The following is a 20,244-nucleotide window of genomic DNA, read 5'->3' on the forward strand; positions in this document are numbered from 1 at the left end:
TGCTACAGCGTTAGCTTCTCTAGAGCACAGGTGAGGTGCTACACAACGTTAGCTTCTCTAGAGCACAGGTGAGGTGCTACAGTGTTAGCTTCTCTAGAGCACAGGTGAGATGCTACAGCGTTAGCTTCTCTAGAGCACAGGTGAGGTGCTACAGCGTTAGCTTCTCTAGAGCACAGGTGAGGTGCTACAGCGTTAGCTTCTCTAGAGCACAGGTGAGGCTCGTACCTGCTGCAGGATGCGGCTGGTGGATCGAAAGCGATTGAAGTGTTCGTTAATCAGTTTGGTGGAAACGTCGCAGATCTCCTGATCGGGGAAACCCTGGATCGGGTACACCTGGCAGGACGCGGAGGGAGGAAACACGGATGGTGAGCGAGGCGTTCAGGTCACATCTCAGGTGGGACGTGAACTCATCACCAAAACAAGAACTGTGTTCAGTTTTTACCAGAACGCTCTCATCCACGAAGAAAGGATCTCCGGTCACCTTCTCAAACTTCTTGTCGGGGAAGTCGGGCTGGCGGTCCGGGATGAAGTTGGAGATGTCGTTCTTCCTACACACACACACACACACACACACACACACAGACACACACACACACACACACACACACACACACACACACACACACACACACACACACACACACACACACACACACATGAACACACAGAAGCAGGCGTGCAGGGCAGTGGGTGGGCGAGGTGACGCACCAGGTCACGGTGAGCAGGATGAAGTGCAGCAGGCTCTGGCTGCCCAGGCACACGCAGCAGGTCTTGTAGCCGTGGCCCTGACAGGTGATACACCTGGAGGAGAGAGGGGCGAGAGAGTGAGAGAGAGAGGGAGAGAGAGAGAGAGAGAGAGAGAGAGAGAGAGAGAGAGAGAGAGAGAGACCCACCTCTTGCGGCCTCGGCCCTGGCAGGAGGTGCAGCGCTTGTTCCTGGAGCGTCCGTGGCCGTGACAGAACGGACAGCGCTTCTGTGAGGAGGCGACGTCGTTGTTATAACAGGGTTCATAAACACATGTTGACCAATGGGTTTCATGACTTTTCACCAAATTTCGACCGTTTCCCCGAAAAACGACGAGAAATCGTCCCATTCACTTGAATGGTTTCGCCTTGAAGAGAGAAAAACACTCATCTTCGTGCCCGTAGTGACTCGCCATACTTTAACGTAGAGAAACGATTTAACGTTTAAAACCTTGACAAAAGTCTGGAGTTTATTTGCCCAATTGGGCATTTTTTGATAGGGAGCAGAGTTTTCATGTAATCATTGTTCAAGTTTAGGAAAATGTTGTAAGTAAGCTATGTACGTTATAGTTATAATAAACTAAAAGGACAAAGATATCTACAGTGAAGACGCTGCACTACGATGAAGACTGTGGATGAAGGATGAAGGCCTCTCACCTGGCCTCGCCCAAAGCAGTGTCCACAGCGGGTTCTTCCGCAGCCGTTGCACTTGTGACACGGCTGGAAACACACACACACACACACACACACACACACACACACACACACACACACACACACACACACACACACACACACACACACACACACACACACACTTGCACATTACGTTGATAACAAGTCCATTAACAGCAGCCTGAGGAGAGGAGAGGAAGCTGCACCTTCACCAGGGACGAGTGCGGCACGCGGACCTTGTCCACGCGGTCGCTGAACCTCGGCGGCGGCGCCATCGGGACGTCCCACGGGGGAGGACTCGCCCCGTACTGAGGCCCGTCCACCACCTGGCCTGTTGGAGGAGGACATGGTGGAGATGTACAACCTAGGGCTGGGCGGTGTGGCCAAAAATTCATATCACGGTCATTTGTAGGATTCTGGCGGTTTCACTGTATTTTTTCCCGAGTAAACACATTCATTCATTACCGCCGAAAAGGAGCGCCGCCGTCGTTGTTCACCGCCGGCTGGCCAACAGCTGTTTGTACGTTGGTACATAGAGGCTGCTAGGAAGCTAAACAAGGAGGGACTTAGGACCCAGGGGAATGAAGGTGGAAAAAAAACTGTGCGATGATATTGGGCAATCTGTACCCAGCATGCAGTTCGACGGTGTAATTTTACAAACTCACAGCTCAGACCGCTGCGCCGAGCCGTGAACAATACATGTTGCTGCCTGCCGAAGAGTTACGGCTATGCACCACCGGTATGACGCACAGCCCTAGAACCGCCTCACGTCTCATGAACGGCCCGTGACCTTGAAGGGAGGTCGCGTCTCAAAGGGTGACGATGTTGGCTCAACTTGTGAAGTGAAGGATCTCCCATCAGCCTCAGCGGCACTTTGGGTTTGGTGCTAACTAGCTGCAGGGAGGATTTTCATAGAGTAACTCTAACTGTTCTTCTTTAGATGTTCTAACTAACTGTTCATTAAGAAGCACGAACAAGCTCCCTTGTTTATTTTGTGCAACATCTCACCGGTTTACAGGCCACAGCAAATACATATTTTATATTTATAATATATATTTGTATTCTTCTTTATTTGTATCACTGTTTTTTGACAACAAAGGGTTATTTCATATTCCTTGAAGAGGTGTTATGTGTGTTACCGTTGTAGGGCTCAAACTGCCAGCCGCTGGTCCTGGTCTCGGTGTAGGTCTCCAGCCGGTACTGCAGGAGGAGGACAGTCAGAAACACTGGATGGAGGCGGGGTCATGGATGAAAACACTCCGAGGTGGTAGGACGTGTTCACACCTGTCCCATCAGAAGCGAGACAGGTGACAGAGACGTGACCCTACCCGGTACACCGTGATGGGCTTCAGCTCCTTGAAGACCAGGTTTCTGGCGGGTTTGGAGCTGTACTTCCACTTTGATTCCACAAACTTGAGCAGCGCGGCTCGGGCCACGTCCTCCGACACTGTGGGGACCCTGGAGGGTCACACACACACACACACACACACACACACACACACACACACACACACACACACACATGAATGCCTTCATGTATGTGTCTAAAAGACAAAGCTCAGACTGAGGTGTGCTACCTGACGTCGGGCACCAGGGTGTTCTTGTTGAGTTCGGGCTGGGGGGTGTAGGCGGGGGGGGGAGGGTACAACGGGTTCTCATCCTCTGGAGGAGACAAGAACATGGAGGAGGGTTGATGAAGTCATGACGGGGAACTTTCATTGTGGTGGTTCTAGTGTCCCCTGTGGACTAAAGAGGTAGTGTTGGTTCTAGTGCCCCCTGTGGACTAAAGAGGTAGTGTTGGTTCTAGTGCCCCCTGTGGACTAAAGAGGTAGTGTTGGTTCTGGTGCCCCCTGTGGACTAAAGAGGTAGTGGTGGTTCTGGTGCCCCCTGTGGACTAAAGAGGTAGTGGTGGTTCTGGTGCCCCCTGTGGACTAAAGAGGTAGTCTTGGTTCTGGCGCCCCCTGTGGACTAAAGAGGTAGTGTTGGTTCTGGCGCCCCCTGTGGACTAAAGAGGTAGTGTTGGTTCTGGTGCCCCCTGTGGACTAAAGCGGTAGTGTTGGTTCTGGCGCCCCCTGTGGACTAAAGAGGTAGTGTTGGTTCTGGCGCCCCCTGTGGACTAAAGAGGTAGTGTTGGTTCTGGTGCCCCCTGTGGACTAAAGAGGTAGTGTTGGTTCTGGCGCCCCCTGTGGACTAAAGAGGTAGTGTTGGTTCTGGCGCCCCCTGTGGACTAAAGAGGTAGTGTTGGTTCTGGCGCCCCCTGTGGACTAAAGAGGTAGTGTTGGTTCTGGTGCCCCCTGTGGACTAAAGAGGTAGTGTTGGTTCTCCTCCTCCTCCTCCTCCTCGCTCATCACTGTCCCTTTAAAATGGAAAAAAAGCAAAAGAGAACAGAACAAAAGACTCACCTCCTCCCTTGTGGCCCTGGTATCCATGTATGCCATCCAGCCAGCCAGGAGGGGGCGCTGAAGGGCCCTCCTCTGGGATGTTGGGGTCAAATGCACCTGAGAAGATGAGATGAGGAAGAGGTTGAGGCTTCTTGGTCTTTCATTCACTGGATATGTTTCCACATTGCAGTCAGCTGCTATGAAACGGCAAATCCATAGAAGATAAATGTGATGTCATAAAAAGTCATTTCCCAACAAAGGAAAGCGTCTGAAGGAAGGACAGCGTTTCTGTCCGTGTGGCAGGAAGGGAGAACCTTCAGGAAGCTGCATCGGCCTTTAAAGAGCCACATGGGGGTCTGTGAAGGGACCGGGTTAAAGACTCTTAATTTATTAATTAATCTCTTAATTGATTAATTAATCTCTTAATTGATTAATTAATCTCTTAATTGATTAATTACTCTCTTAATTGATTCATTAATCTCTTCATTAGAAGTCTTCGTGGAATTTTTCATCGGTCGGCTTTGCCATAATGTCCCCGGCGCCTCCAACAGCAAAGTCACTGAATATGAACTCAACATCTCACTGGAAACATCTGAACTACATGAAATCAATAATATTCCTTAAAACACATTCTTCAGTGAAGTTTAGACTGTTGTAACGTGGGTTTTATGTGAGAGCAGCAACAACAACAACAACAACAACAACAACAACAACAAAACAAGCTTTCATTAAAACACGTTTTCCGCGTCTGGTATTGCAGGAACTGGCCTCGTGCCAACACCAAGAGAGTCCACCTCTATGTCTCTGAGGAGATCAGGCGGATCAGTTCATCCACGTGAGCCAGTCGGCCCCGCCCCCTCCATTGCCCAACAAGCCCCGCCCCTCCCATTGCCCAACAAGCCCCGCCCCTCCCATTGCCCAACAAGCCCCGCCCCCTCCCATTGCCTAACAAGCCCCGCCCCTCCCATTGCCCAACAAGCCCCGCCCCTCCCATTGTCCAACAAGCCCCGCCCCCTCCCATTGTCCAACAAGCCCCGCCCCTCCCATTGCCCAACAAGCCCCGCCCCTCCCATTGCCCAACAAGCCCCGCCCCTCCCATTGCCCAACAAGCCCCGCCCCCTCCCATGGTCCAACAAGCCCCGCCCCTCCCATTGTCCAACAAGCCCCGCCCCCTCCCATTGCCCAACAAGCCCCGCCCCCTCCCATGGTCCAACAAGCCCCGCCCCTCCCATTGTCCAACAAGCCCCGCCCCCTCCCATTGTCCAACAAGCCCCGCCCCCTCCCATTGCCCAGCAAGCCCCTCCACCACGCCCTGTGAGCTCACCTTTGTGTCTCTAAGGTTTCTCCTCAAAGGTCCGGGTGTCTTCTGTCAACAGAGGGCCGATCCTGGACGCTAGTCTCTCGTATGGAACACACTTCAGGTCTGACGTCTTTCAGAAAGTTAACCTGCGACTTCCAAACGGAGAGTTTTTTATGCGAGTAGATACAATACATACAAAGTCAATGCAACGACGGCAACAATGGCCAATGAAGCCAACGACGGCAACGACTCCAACGACGTCAATGTAGCCAATGAAGCTAACGACGGCAATGAAGCCAACAACTCTAACGACTCCAACAACTCCAATGAAGTCAATGAAGCCAACGACTCCATTGACGCCAATGACGTCAACAACGCCAAAGACGGCAATGACACAAATGAACAACACAGCATGAACAAAGCAGAAATAGTGGAAATAAATGGCTCGGTTTCAATGGAGATAAGCCCCTCCCCCTCACCGGGGCATCTAGAGCGAAACGAAGCAAATAACCGAGAATGTTTCACGTCGAGTTTGTTGCCAAACGCAGCAGGACGCCACCAAAGAAATACAGTATCCTTTATTTATCCCCTTGGGGAAATGCTTCTTCATTTGACCTGGTTGGGGGGCAGTGTTCTGCCCTGTGGGGCGCGCGGGGAGCAGCTGGGGGTTCAGTGTCTCAGGGACATGAGACATGTGAGCTATGGGGGGACTGGGGATCGAGCCGGCGACCTCGTGGTTACAGGACGACCACTCACCCCCTGAGCTACAGCCGCCTCAAACTAAATAATACAGGATAATTGAAAAGCTTTCAGCTCACAAACTTTGTCTTTACCCGCCTCCATTTTCTCACCATCGACCAATGGCGACTGAGCATGTGCAGCTCTCTCCGGCGAGGAGGAGGAAGCGAGAGGCCTCTCTTCTGGGCTCCTCACACGCCATGCATCTACTTGGCGTATTGTGCAATATTTACAGCTGAGCCCTGGATTACTGCTGCATCCTGGGTAAACAACACTGACTCATTGCGTGGAGCAGATCCACAGATGAAGACCATGTGATACGGTGGAAAGTCAGCGGATTGTTTTGTCAGACTTGCTGGACAATGTTTGCATAAAATCTGCTTAAACTAACACAGAAACATGAAGCACGAGGCCGTGGCGCCCGTCGGGTAAGAGGGTCAGCCTCTTACCCGACCTCATCGTCGGTCCTGAAGTGTGTTCCATACGAGAGACTAGCGTCCAGGATCGGCCCTCTGTTGACAGAAGACACCCGGACCTTTGAGGAGAAACCTTAGAGACACAAAGGTGAGCTCACAGGGCGTGGTGGAGGGGCTTGCTGGGCAATGGGAGGGGCGGGGCTTGCTGGGCAATGGGAGGGGGCGGGGCTTGCTGGACAATGGGAGGGGCGGGGCTTGCTGGACAATGGGAGGGGCGGGGCTTGCTGGACAATGGGAGGGGGCGGGGCTTGCTGGGCAATGGGAGGGGGCGGGGCCGACTGGCTCACGTGGATGAACCGATCCGCCTGACGAGCTCCTCAGAGATGTAGAGCTGGTGGATTCTCTTTGTGCTGCAATGCCAGACGGGGAAAACATGTTTTATGAAGCGTGTGTGTTGTTGTTGTTGTTGTTGTTGTTGTTGTTGTTGTTGCTCTCACATAAAACCCACGTTACAACAGTTCTGTCTAAACTTCACTCCAATGTGTTTTAAGGAATATAATTCCTGTAAAGAAATGACTCTGACCAAAGCTAATCTGAACAATCACCGTATTCTAAAGTTTACTTGAAGTCTAAACCACAACCTTTAGTTTATTCCCCGTCTTCTCTTCCTGGTTGGAGGTAGAGTTCTACTTACAGTCTGGTTTGAATAGATTTCCCAGACTGCAGCAGCATCAGATAAATGAATGCCAACACACCAAAGAATATAATGTATTAATACAACAATCGACGCAGCATTACTTAAATATACACAATAGCATCTGATTACAACACTTCCGAGGCGGCGTGCAGACGCTCAGCGAGCGTCACGCTAAAAATAAAACAGATGTCACTACATCACACAATACTCTGCTGGGGACGGAAACACAGGAGGAGGAAGGGAGGAGGGCGGAGTCCAGACTCATTAGAGAGAGCAATAAAGAGGACAATGAGTCCAAAATACTCCTGCAGACCCTGAACACAACACACAGATCTGCTGCGGTCTGCAGGTTCAACACACATCTATTTGAATTTCCTCGTGTTTCTTTTTGCATATTTTAGTTGGTTTTTTTGCATATTTCTTCTTCAGGCATATTATTTAAATGTTATATATTTGTTCATATTTTTTTGTATTATGTTCCCATGTTTTTATTGTACATATTATATAAAATAGTATTTTTACTGAACGTGTTTTATAGTATTTTGTCATATTTGTATTGTCTGTACTTTATATATTCTTTTCATGTTTTAAATGTCCATATTTTATACTTTTTTTCACAGATGTTAAGTACATGTTTAAAAGGGTTTCATCATATTTTTTACTGAACATATTTAAAATGTACATATTTTATAGTATTTTTTATATTTTCACTGTACAGATTATTATAGTGTTGTTCTCAGATGTATTATGAAAATGTGATATAATTTTGTCATATTTTTGTTGGATTTTCACTGTCTTTAATTTACAGTATTTTCCTTGTACATGTTATCAAATTGTCATTATTTTTACTGTACATATGTTATACTGTTTATCATATTTCATTGTATATTTAACATTATTTTTCATAATTTAATTTGAGTACATATTTTATTCTATTTATCATATATTTTAATTATACTGTGAGCTCATTCAGCGTTCTCGCTGGTGTTTTCCTCAGAAAGATGAGATAACAACAATACATATTAATTATCATTAACTATAATTTTTTTAAACTACTATTTTTTTTAATGAAAACTTTAAAAAATAAATTAAAAAAAGCTTTTTTTCCATGAACTTTTTTTCATAGATAATAACAATAATAACAATTATTATATTCTTAAAAAAACTGCAGTTTTTTCTGAAAAGCTTTTTTCATAGAAATACAAGGTAATAATAATGGTTATTATTAATAAAACTGTTTTTTTTTCATGAAAACTGTTTTTTCACAGAAATACAAGATAATAACTTTAGTTATAATTATTTTAAAAACACTTTTCCCCTCATAAATACGAGACAATAACAATTATTATAATTCAGAAAAACTGCAGTTTTTTCATGAAAACTTGTTTTCCACATAAACACGAGACAATAACAACAATAATGAAACGCTGCAGTTTGTCCCCTTAAACCTCATGAACACGAGATAAACACCATAAAAACACGAGAAAAACACCTTAAAAACAGGGAAGGGTTGAAGGTTGTTCCCAGTGTTCCCAGTAAGCCACAGCCCGTGGGCGTTAAACTTAAACTTAACCCCAGCACGCGGTGTTTTGCTCCGCGGGGAGTCCGCACCCCTCTGCCCGGGAGTCCGCACCCCTCTGCCCGGGAGAGAGCACCCAACGCCCGGGAGAGAGCACCCAACGCCCGGGAGTCCGGACCCAACGCCCGGGGGAGAGAGACGCGCGTGTTTTGCTCACCGAGGTCTCCGTCCTGCTCGCCCATGTCTCCGCCGCTCTCTCTCTCGTCTGAGGGTCGGAGCTCCGCGGCGTGAAGACGACAAACTCCCGCGCTGCGTCAGGTGCTTCCGGTCGGGTCCTTTAGAAATAAAGGTCCGGCGCATAGGTTCACAAGTGTTAACGGTATTAACCCACTTAAACTATTTTAACAGACAAAACCAAAACAGGTCATTTTGTTCTCCAGTGTTGGTCCCAAAGTGTTATCTTTCAAATACAGTTTACAAGTACATTTTCTCAAATTTAGACATATTACTACATTATTGTTAATGCATTATTGTTTGTACTCGCTGGACCAGAAAGGGACATTAGTCAACCTAATTTACATTGAGGTGGAAATGGTTAATTAATTAATACAAATACAAAATGTATATAATAATAATAATAATAATAATAATAATAATAATAATAATAATAATAATAATAATAATAATAATAATAATAAATGAATACAAAGGAATAAATAAAACAATTAACTAATTAACGAATACAAATATGCCATATAGATGATAAATAAATAAATGAACACTAAATAAATAAATATTGCATATTATTAACTCCCTGTATCCTAATCTGATATCTGACACTGAAGACGCCTTGTCGTTCACTTCCTGGTCTTCATTCATTCGTCTCAAAGGGACGTTTGCAAAAATAAAAACATGAATGTTGAATATTTTTCTCTCTCACAGAATTATATTTGAATTTTATATTATTATATTAAACTGAAAGTCCTCCCTTTGTGTAAAGCCAAGCGTTGATTCCACCCTCTTTTACTTTGAAGGCAACATCTCCACACTTCCGGTTCCGGCTTCTCTGTTTGTGTCTGACTTGATGAGAAACACTGGCCACGCCCACATTGTTAACATTCTTTACTTTAATAAGATTTATGAAGAAAGACATGAATAAAGCACTTTGTTTTAAGTAAAATAATCAATATCATAACATGAAAAACAAATCATTCATGTTGTTCTCAAAGAAAAACAAAACATGAGAAAGTTTTGAAACAGATGGAATGTTCCTGACAATTTATTTTGTTTTATGAGGAAATATGATATGAAATGTGGGCAGCTGTAAAACTCCGTTATTCCCTCATGTGTCCTTGTTGTTCTTACTGGTGGAGTGTGACTGAGTAATGTAATACAACATTAGACTTTACTGAAGTGAAGTAAAAGTACCTCAAATGTGATCATTTCACTTACAGTTATTTTACAAATAGAGATTTTTTTGCACACAAAATATGTGACAAGCGTATGAATCATAAGCACTTCACACGTGTAGCTGAAACGATTTGATTGATTAATCAATTAGTCGATTGATAATAATTGGCGGCTATCTGTTAATTAAATCGAGATTATAATAAAATATGTAAAAATCACATGTTTGTACATTTGCGTACTTACAAATTCCTCGTATAACCCGCAAATAAACGGTTTCTGATTCTGATTTAATAGTACAATAGTTTTTTATGATTATACTAATATAATTTTACTTGTAACCAAGTATTTCTAAAGTGTGGTATGAGTACTTTTACTTAAGTACAGTATCTAAATACTTCCTCCACCTTCTTTGTTTCACAGAAAGTAAACTGATTAAGTTTAGTACGAGAGCTCCGTCTTCCACTTCTTCCTTCGGACCGCGAATGCAGCATCGCGGCACTTGACCCGGAAGTGACGTCAGTCGTCTTCGCCCAGCATCTCTTACGGAGCCGTTAGCTGCTGTTCTGAGCCCGGAGCCTCATCTCGCACACGGACCTCTCCTCTCAGCGTGGACATGGTAGTGTGTGTGTGCGTGTGTGTGTGTGCGTGTATGCGTGTCGCGTGAACATGTTCCCGTTCCCGCTGGCGGGAATATAAAGTGGTACAAAAGATGGAGTTTGAGTAGATGAGAGCCGCGGCTAGCGGGCGTTGTCAGGTTAGCTGTTGTGTTGTTTCCGGTGCTGGCAGCAGATAGTCCGGTAACCGGAGGGGTTCGGTCACTTCTGTTACCGTGCTACATGATGCCGGGATACGCTGTGCCGTGTTTCACTATACTGTGTTAATTGTTACAGTGTTACATGATGCCGTGTTCATTGATGCTAACTCGTCTCCACAGGCGGAAGTCGAGGAAACCCTGAAGAGGATCCAGAGCCAGAACGGAGTGCAGGGAATCATCATCGTCAATTCAGAAGGTACAGCAGCTTTATGTTTATGTGTATTACCCAGCAGCACCTTTATGTTTATTACCTTTAAATGAAGATATAACATGTAAATGATCATGCAATATGTAAGCATGTACTATGTAAATACACATGTATATGTAAATAAACATGTTAGGTAAATGATTATGTCATATGTACATTAATATGTAAATTACCATGCCATACGTAAATAAACATGTAAATAACCATGTGTATGTGAATAAACATGTAAATAAACATGTAAATAAGCATGTTTACGTAAATAAACATGTAAATAAGCATGTTTACGTAAATAAACATGTAAATAACCATGTTTACGTAAATAAACATGTAAATAACCATGTTTACGTAAATAAACATGTAAATAACCATGTTTACGTAAATAAACATGTAAATAACCATGCCATATGTAAATGCCTCAGGCATCCCCATCAAGACGACCCTGGACAACGCCAGCACGGTCCAGTACGCCGGCCTCATCCACCAGCTGGTGATGAAGGCCCGCAGCACCGTGAGAGACATCGACCCCCAGAACGACCTCACCTTCCTGCGCATCCGCTCCAAGAAGAACGAGATCATGATCGCTCCAGGTGAGGAGGCGTTACACGACGCTCGGCCGTGTTCTCCTCACGTAGCATCCAGCTAGTGGAGTTTAACGATGGTCTCTCTTCCTCACAGACAAGGACTACTTCCTGATCGTCATCCAGAACCCGTCGGACTGAAGGAGGAGCTGCAGCCCTCTTCGTCGCCCTCTTCGTCTTCATATTTAAACAGCCAAACGTTCTCTTTGTGTCGCTAAATCAAACCAACCCGTTCATCAGAAGCTCCTCGCTCGCCCGCCGCACCAGGAAGTACCGACAGGATTTAACAGGTGGAGGAAATTGGAATCGCATTTCATGTTTTATCATTCCAGTGTGGCCTCCTCTCTGCATACTGTGCATTCACGTCACTGTTTATTATTATTAAAACACTGTGACGAGAGAGAGAGAGAGAGAGAGGCCGCAGCACCTTTAGTTAGAGCGTCTTCAGTTCCACCTTTAACAAAGGAAACGTTGGGATTGTTATTTATTGTCTTGTTGGTAAAAGATGTCGAATGTGCAGCATTTACACTACGAACACGTCTGTCCAGCGCTTCTCATGGTTATTTCTAACAAACTATTAAACGTCCGAATGTTCTTGTGTTGTCACGTTCTTTATTTGCATTATGTTGGTATTTATCAAATATATGTAATATATTTATACATGGTTGACACTTAAAGGGGAAGTTTTCTGCTTCCCTGTGGACGTCCCATCAGCTGAGAGGACGTCTGGAGCGACTTCAAAGTAAAGCTGAACTTCCATGAAAATAAAACGTCCTCAGAGACCAAAGCAACGACAAAGAGATGCAAAATGTTCACAAAAACACGCAACACTACGACAAAGAGATTATATAAAAGGTCTTAAAGGTGAACTCCTCGTTGCCTTCACTGCTTCATACGTTTAAATATATATATTATATGTGTTTTTTTCTTCTGATCTTACATGAAAAAACTAACTGGTCTTTGCATGAATAAATATGTTTGTTGTGTTTGTCATTAGACTCAAAGAACAGAAACAAGTATTTATTTTAGGACTTGGGTGGAGTAGTAGTAGTCCTGTTACACAGTACTAACATGTTACACAGTACTCCAGTAGTACACAGTAGTACTGTAGTACACTGTAGTACTACGGTCAGTTCACAGACATGTTGCGCCTGTGAGAATCTCAGAAGTCATGTGACTTTCTGTCGTGGATCTAAATCTTGTTTATAAAATATAAATCTGGTTTATTGACTTTAGGTAATAGCAGATTTAGTATTTAGGTGCAAAACATTAAACAATGAGAAAATAAAGTGCAAAAGTCAAGAAAGAAATGTAAACATTGACAACACGAATGAAAACATGATGAAACATTTACACTGTCGATTGTAAAACAAATTCCCATAAAATGAGAAACAAACAGCTGTTATTGTTCAGCTGTTAAAGAGAAAACTTATATTACATTATACAACATAACAACACATCTGTATTCCTCCAAATTCTTAGATTTATATATTTTATATATAATTATTTAGCAATAATGAACCAGAATCTTTAACGCATTTATTTGAACATTGTATAGATTAAGTTACTTTCTGGACTTGAATGAAATATTATTTATTGTGTTAATCATAAAATCAAAGTTGAGTGTGAAAATGTTATCATACATTTTAAACATAACAATTATATATATTTTTAATAATTATAAAGACACATAAAAAGTAACCCCCCAATTTCACTAAATATGTATGACAATTTAAATATATTAAGACAAATAAAATATAAACACAAAACAATAATACAACTGTAAAACTGCAGTCAACTCCTTAAGAAATATGCAGTTTTTTAATTCTTATTATGGTATATTATTGAAGTCTTGTCTGAACCATTATTATTCATATTTGACGTTATTTAAATGAATGTTGTTGTTTCTCTGTACCATGTTGAGTACATGTCTGCAATGAAATTTATATTTTAATGTTTTTCAATAGAATTGCTGAAGTGAAATAACTAAATAATCTGTTATGGGCATTATTAGCACATTTAAAGCGACAGTGCTCACAGCCGCGTACCAGACTGCTCGTGCATTGACTGGCGGTACGGCCCCTTTAAATCCAGCGGATGACGTCAGCGCCTCGGTTTACTTCGCTTTGTCCCGAAGCTTGTTTTTCAGATCGAGACCAGGGAGAAACCAGACAGCTCCTCTGCGACCGGCTCGCGCTCCAAGACGTTATTACCGCTCTTTCATTAGTTTATAACGGTGTCATAACGCCCGCGGAGATGCCGTCCGACAGACCCTTCAAACAGAGGAGGACTTTCGGTAAGAAAACCGGCCGTTTATCCGGCTAACAGCGGAGGAGATGGCTGGTCATCCGGCCCGCTAGCTAGCTGCTAGCTGCTAGCTCTCCGTGTTGTTGACGTGTTTGTTGTGCTTATTGTCGTGAAGAGCTTCATTACAACCCGGTGTGTTAACCTCAGGTCTTTAGCGGCGTGGGGGCGGAAGCTCCAGGGGTTCAGGTTTATAACATAGTACCAACAAAACATGTCATCGTAGACGCCATGGTGTGTGTTGTGTTAAAAAACACCTGGGTCACGTGACGTCACCGGCCTGTAAACATTCCCTGTTTTTGCTCCAGAAAGAAAGACAACAGCACGTGGTGCTGCTTTATGCTGTAACGGGGAGTGTTGCGTAATCCGTTTATTCAGAGAAGTGTGTGTGTGTGTGTGTGTGTGTGTGTGTGTGTGTGTGTGTGTGTGTGTGTGTGTGTTGTTGTATTTGGTTATAACCGCTCTGTAATAGTCATAATGTTTAAGATAAGATAAGATAACGCTTTAATAGAACCACAACACTTGGGATCAAAACAAGTGTGATACATGAGAACAGTAAAGAATCCACAATACACACGTATAATATATATTTATATAAAACAGTTATTCTATGTTAATGGTGATTAGCTGGATCAGTATCCGCTAATCTGTTTTCATCACGTGTGTTTCCTGCTGTTTGTCCCTCTGTGACATCACTGTGTTGTGTAACAGAAATACACCTCAAAGAGGCCCAGATGTAACGGTAACTAGGTACATAGTTAACTAGATACCTAGTTAACTAGGTATCTAGTTAACTAGATACATAGTTACCTAGTTGGATTGTTTTGTTTAATTATTAGTTGCTTTCTGAACAAAAGGGTTGCAGCCCTGCTGACCAACACAGTGTGTTTAATAAACTGCATGTTATAAACTACATGCTATAAACTACATGTTATAAACTGCATGTTATAAACTACATGTTATAAACTACATGAATAAACTACATGTAATACACTGTTAAGACACAGGCGGAGTCTTGGCTCAAAGTATAATGTTCCCTTCCTGGTTCTAGCAGCCGTCCTGAAAGAAGTACTTTTTAACAGAAAGGAGTACTTTTTAAAAGAAATAAGTACTTTTCCACAGAAAGGAGTACTTTTTAAAGAAGCAGGTACTCAGTAAACGGCGGGAAGAGAACCTCAAACCAGACGACCCTCATTGGTGATCACTTCTAAAAGCCGGCGTATCTTTAGATGAACATCCTACTCTTCACAGGAAGAACAAAAACACGTTGACGTAAAAGCAAAGAGCGCTTTCACTCTTCCCCTGAACCCCGGCTGAGCTTGAGAGCCCACACAAGCTCTTTGTGTTCACAGGGAATAAAGCAGTAAGCTGCAGGAACAAGAGAGACGCTCACTAACAGATGACATGCAAAGAGGTCACGCATGTAAAGCGAGTCACACAGAATTCATTCAGCAATAAAACACGTTTGTTTTATTGCCAGTAAAATATGACCAAGTTAAGTTATAGACACATGACGTGTTGACGTGATTATAGAGACTAGGGCTGCAACAACGAATCGATAAAATAGATAAAAATCGATTATCAAAAGTTTTGGCAACGAATTTCATTATCGATTCGTTGTGTCGCGCGATTATTACGCCGGGCAATAAGTCGCGGAGAAGAAAAAAAAGAGCGGAGCAACTGGTCGGCCAGCGTTTCTGAGATTGGAGTGAGACACGAGAAAAGCTGAGGTCGTGATCTTCTCAAAAATAGAAGATCTTTGACAAGTCGAGTCTTGGCCAATCAGCGTCTTCATGTTCCTCAAACTTGTTTTTAATGGAAGCTAGTCAGCTTGCTATCGCGTTAGCTAACGTGTTTGGGTTGTGTATTGTCGTTAAAGTTGCGTTATGTTACAGTTCAGTCTTGCTTGTAGAAAAACGTAACGTGATGAAACATGCCGCCACCCCCCGGTCTGGTTCAGTTCACGCTGTCACTCGTTAACGTTAAACCGGCTCACTGGCGGATCTGGCTGCAGGTTTTTTTTTTATTATTTGTTTTCTACTCCATTTGCTCCTTTCGGTTATTAGTTTGGTTTTGTTGTATTCGTTGCCTTTATGGTCCTTTTTGTTTACCGTTATTTAAGTTATGACTATGCTTTGCTTCTCTGTAGAGCACTTTGTTTTTAACAATGCTATATAAATAAAGTTATTATTATTATTATTATTATTATTATTATTATTATTATTAATAATAATGAACCATCAGGAGGGACTTATTTACACATGTGTTTGCTTTGGTTGAGGCTCAAATTAGTCTTTGTTTCTAAGAGAAAAGATTATTTTAAATTAATGAAATGACGCCCCTCCCACAGTGTGTGTGTGTGTGTGTGTGTGTGTGTGTGTGTGTGTGTGTGTGTGTGTGTATGAAGAAACATTTAATGAAAACAAGGACCACAAACTGACAGGATTCTTTACCAAATCCTCCTGAAACAGTCCTGGATTCTCCACGAGGCTCTCTGTTGTCGGCCCGCCTGCTGGTTCCTGCTGGACATGGGTTCTACTGGGTTCTACTGTGGACTCTAAGCAGGAGCTCCTGTTCATGACCTCTTTGTTCTTTGTCTCTGCAGCTGATCGGTGCAAAGAGGTCCAGCAGATCCGGGATCAGCATCCCAACAAGATCCCCGTAAGCTCCACACGCCCACCTGGTCCTTAACACTTATCCACCTGGTCCTTAACACTTATCCACCTGGTCCTTAACGCTCATCCACCTCGTCCTTAACACTCATCCACCTGGTCCTTAACACTCATCCACCTGGTCCTTAACGCTCATCCACCTGGTCCTTAACGCTCATCCACCTGGTCCTTAAAACTCATCCACCTGGTCCTTAACACTCATCCACCTGGTCCACCTGGTCCTGAACGCTCATCCACCTGGTCCTGAACGCTCATCCACCTGGTCCTTAACACTCATCCACCTGGTCCTTAACGCTCATCCACCTGGTCCTTAACACTCATCCACCTGGTCCTTAACGCTCATCCACCTCGTCCTTAACGCTCATCCACCTGGTCCTTAACGCTCATCCACCTCATCCTTAACGCTCATCCACCTGGTCCTTAACGCTCATCCACCTGGTCCTTAACGCTCATCCACCTCGTCCTTAACGCTCATCCACCTGGTCCTTAACCCTCATCCACCTGGTCCTTAACACTCATCCACCTGGTCCTTAACACTCATCCACCTGGTCCTTAACCCTCATCCACCTGGTCCTTAACACTCATCCACCTGGTCCTTAACACTCATCCACCTGGTCCTTAACACTCATCCACCTGGTCCTTAACACTACATGAGCTCTAGTCCCTGAACACCGGCTGGTTCTGAACTCCATCATGAGCTCACTGTGACGCATAATCACATATTAGTCAGTTATTAGTTCACGTCCGGGCTTCAGTCTGCAATAACCTCTGGTTCCTTCTGTCGTCATGACAACGTGTCTGTAGGCTTCAACGAAGGTTTCACATTTATATCAGACATCTGCTCCTTAAGGAGGAGTTACACATGTTAGAGAAACTCAGATTAATGCATTCATTTATCTATTTATAATATTAATGCATTCATTCATCTATTTATTTTGATTCCGTGTGTTTGATCCGTTAGTGAGCATCAGTATAAAGTACAAGACGTAAACATGCTATATATATATACATATATATATATATATATATATATATATATATATATATATATATATATATATATATATATATATAAATTACAAGATGTAAACATGCTAATGTCATCTGTAGTTACCACAGAAACATCACGGGACGATATACAGGCACAACTGTGCAATACACGGGTCAGACTGCAGCAGCCGCTTAGCATAGCTTAGCATAAAGGGCATGTATATATATATATATATATATATATATATATATATTAAGTACATGTGCTCACAGGAAGCTGTGCCCCCTGCAGGTGATCATCGAGCGCTACAAGGGAGAGAAGCAGCTGCCCGTTCTGGACAAGACCAAGTTCCTGGTGCCGGACCACGTGAACATGAGCGAGCTGGTCAAGATCATCAGGTGTGTGTGTGTGTGTGTGTGTGTGTGTGTGTGTGTGTGTGTGTGTGTGTGTGTGTGTGTGTGTGTGTGTGTGTGTGTATGTGTGTGTGTGAGTAAACAGATTATTTATAGCCTCATCTTGTGAGGAACAGTAAACAATATATAATAAAAACGGATTACAGATTGAATGTTCTAAATATGATCTATAGCCATATTAGTTTGTATATAATTATTATAATAACAACCGCAATTTTCCAGAATGAGTCGAGATGCTCTGGGAACGAAAAAATAAGAAAAGGGGAAGCAAAGAGACATAAATAATGTTTCTATTTTTTGACTGAACATGAATATTAAGCCGGTCGTTCCTGTTTCCTCTTCTAAAACACAGCCAGTACTCATTTTCACTGAGCGGAGCCTGAACGCATCACCATGGAACTGAAGTGAACCTTCGCTGGTTCTCCGTTAGCGATGCTGCTAACGTTACTAGCTCTCCTCCTGTTGGTTCTCCATTAGCTAGAGACTCGAGGAACATCCATGATGTCCTGGTCACATGACTGGAGGATAAAACTTTACTTCCTCTCTGATGGTTAACATAAACTGCGTCTCCCCTCAGGCGTCGTCTGCAGCTGAACCCGACTCAGGCCTTCTTCCTGCTGGTCAACCAGCACAGCATGGTGTCGGTGTCCACGCCCATCTCTGAGATCTACGAGCAGGAGAGAGACGAGGACGGCTTCCTCTACATGGTCTACGCCTCGCAGGAGACCTTCGGCTGCTAGGGGGAGGGAGGTGGAGAGAGAGAGAGAGGGAGAGAAAGCTCCAAACTCCACCTTCCTCTGCATTACGTAGCAGCACCCACATGTCATCTCTCTCTGTAGTCCCGCCCCCTCTTCCTATTGGTCAGTACGACACTACCAGTCCAGACTGTGTGTCTGTTCCGTCCTCGCAGTCAGAAGTCAGACTCGTACCTTCTCTCTTCTTTTGGGTCCCACGCAGACTCTTATTTTGAAAAGGTGGGATGAACCGGCAAGTTAAAATACACTTTTCATGCTTAAAATAAAACACACACGTGTGTGTGTGTGTGTGTGTCTTAGGCGTGTGTGTGTGTGTGTGTGTCTAGAGCGCTGTGAACCCTCATCATCTGGACTCTGGCCTGATGATGAGGGTTCACGGCACTCTAGATTCTCCTCCACTAGAAGATAGATCGGTAGTGAATGTGGTTTTTACTTTATTTTTGTTTAACTCACATTTTCGGGTTTTATTTTATTTTGTAGTTTGTGTTTTGCGTAGCTCGTTCTGTTTGAGTCGGTCTGAAGTTAGCTCACCACTGGCTGCAGAGAAGCTGTCAATCGGGCTAAAAAAACAACAACAAAAAGACTTTAATCCTCTGAAATTAACAGTAATTTTAACTTGTGCAATATTAGCGTTAGCATCACTAACCACATGTTGCTACTTCCTGTCAGGCAGCATGCTAACGGACTGAAGTCTTGTTGCCCAGTAAGCACAAACCACGCCTACATGTAACGTCATAAACCAATCAGGTGAAGCCGAGTTAAAGGCCCATCCAGTAGATCCTAGACCGTGGAAACGCGAGCTCTTAAAGGGCCAGCGTTTCTTAAAGGGCCAGTGTCGTGAGTGTTTCTGCAGAGCGTCACGGCAGCACAGACGAAACCTCCACGCGGTCAAAACATATGTAATGTCGGAAATGAATGAGCTTCTTTTGCACATAAATTAATACAAGTATAAGAAATAATTACAAAAAGAGTTGGCATAGATTCTTTTGTTTTTTTAGGAATTATTACTGTATCTATATAACGATGATCTTTTTGTATTTTTTTTGTCCGTCTGCCTTCGTTTGAGACTTTAGAGAAAAGGTTGCGCTACAAACATGCATGTTGACCTTTTTATATATATATAAATGTATATTGATTTTATGCAATAGATATAATTGTATTTGATTTAGAAAAGAAAAGTCTTTTTAGATGTTTCCCAAACCAAAAAACTGATTATGTGTATGTTTAAAATCTGAATAATTAAAGCGACGGCGTCGCTCTTCGCTCTGAGCGTTGGCCAAGAAATAAATAAAATAAAAGTTGCCTTTAAAATCTGTTTTTGTCTCATTGTGTTCATCTAAAGTATTTTTATTAAAGTATGTCCAGTGTTCTCCAGCAGATGGCACCGACACATCAAAATGCACTGCAAGTAACATGCATTATATCTGATATATTAATCTATATGACTTTATATTTAAAAGAGTAAGAAAATAAGTTCTGATACAATGTTTTCATTTCATTTATTTTGAATGTTAAATATTGTATAACTTCACCCTTTTTATTCTTTAAGTTTTATTGGTATTTATTTAACGTTCACTCATCCAGCAACGTGTCCACTGAGGTTTATCGTCTCTAAAAGATAAAAGTTTCA

At 43.4% G+C, this 20,244-nt stretch overlaps 3 protein-coding genes across 3 annotated transcripts in view; 2 read left to right on the forward strand and 1 right to left on the reverse strand.

Moving 5' to 3' along the window:
- ssuh2.1 (ssu-2 homolog, tandem duplicate 1) overlaps positions 1-8,714 on the reverse strand; it is a 13,153-nt gene extending 4,439 nt beyond the window's left edge. The window contains exons 1-11 of the mRNA XM_079218642.1: positions 8,687-8,714; positions 3,821-3,916; positions 2,996-3,080; positions 2,747-2,876; positions 2,558-2,618; positions 1,625-1,749; positions 1,401-1,463; positions 894-973; positions 709-801; positions 443-548; positions 226-333 (exon numbers count right to left, since the gene is read on the reverse strand). Of these exons, the coding sequence (XP_079074768.1) occupies positions 226-333; positions 443-548; positions 709-801; positions 894-973; positions 1,401-1,463; positions 1,625-1,749; positions 2,558-2,618; positions 2,747-2,876; positions 2,996-3,080; positions 3,821-3,916; positions 8,687-8,711 (972 nt within the window). The 5' untranslated portion in view covers positions 8,712-8,714. The remainder of the gene's footprint in view (positions 1-225; positions 334-442; positions 549-708; positions 802-893; positions 974-1,400; positions 1,464-1,624; positions 1,750-2,557; positions 2,619-2,746; positions 2,877-2,995; positions 3,081-3,820; positions 3,917-8,686) is intronic.
- A 1,704-nt stretch (positions 8,715-10,418) lies between these two features.
- On the forward strand, positions 10,419-12,073 carry dynlrb1 (dynein, light chain, roadblock-type 1). The gene is made up of 4 exons (XM_079218649.1): positions 10,419-10,495; positions 10,814-10,889; positions 11,321-11,488; positions 11,577-12,073. The coding sequence occupies exons 1-4, from the start codon at positions 10,493-10,495 to the stop codon at positions 11,618-11,620; spliced, it is 291 nt and encodes a 96-aa protein (XP_079074775.1). The 5' UTR covers positions 10,419-10,492; the 3' UTR covers positions 11,621-12,073.
- Positions 12,074-13,642: 1,569 nt separating this feature from the next.
- Positions 13,643-19,929, forward strand: map1lc3a (microtubule-associated protein 1 light chain 3 alpha). The gene is made up of 4 exons (XM_079218648.1): positions 13,643-13,775; positions 16,389-16,444; positions 17,738-17,844; positions 18,437-19,929. The coding sequence occupies exons 1-4, from the start codon at positions 13,736-13,738 to the stop codon at positions 18,597-18,599; spliced, it is 366 nt and encodes a 121-aa protein (XP_079074774.1). The 5' UTR covers positions 13,643-13,735; the 3' UTR covers positions 18,600-19,929.
- The last annotated feature ends 315 nt before the right edge of the window (positions 19,930-20,244 follow it).

Source organism: Taurulus bubalis, assembly GCF_910589615.1.
Source record: "Taurulus bubalis genome assembly, chromosome: 5".
NCBI lineage: Eukaryota > Metazoa > Chordata > Actinopteri > Perciformes > Cottidae > Taurulus > Taurulus bubalis.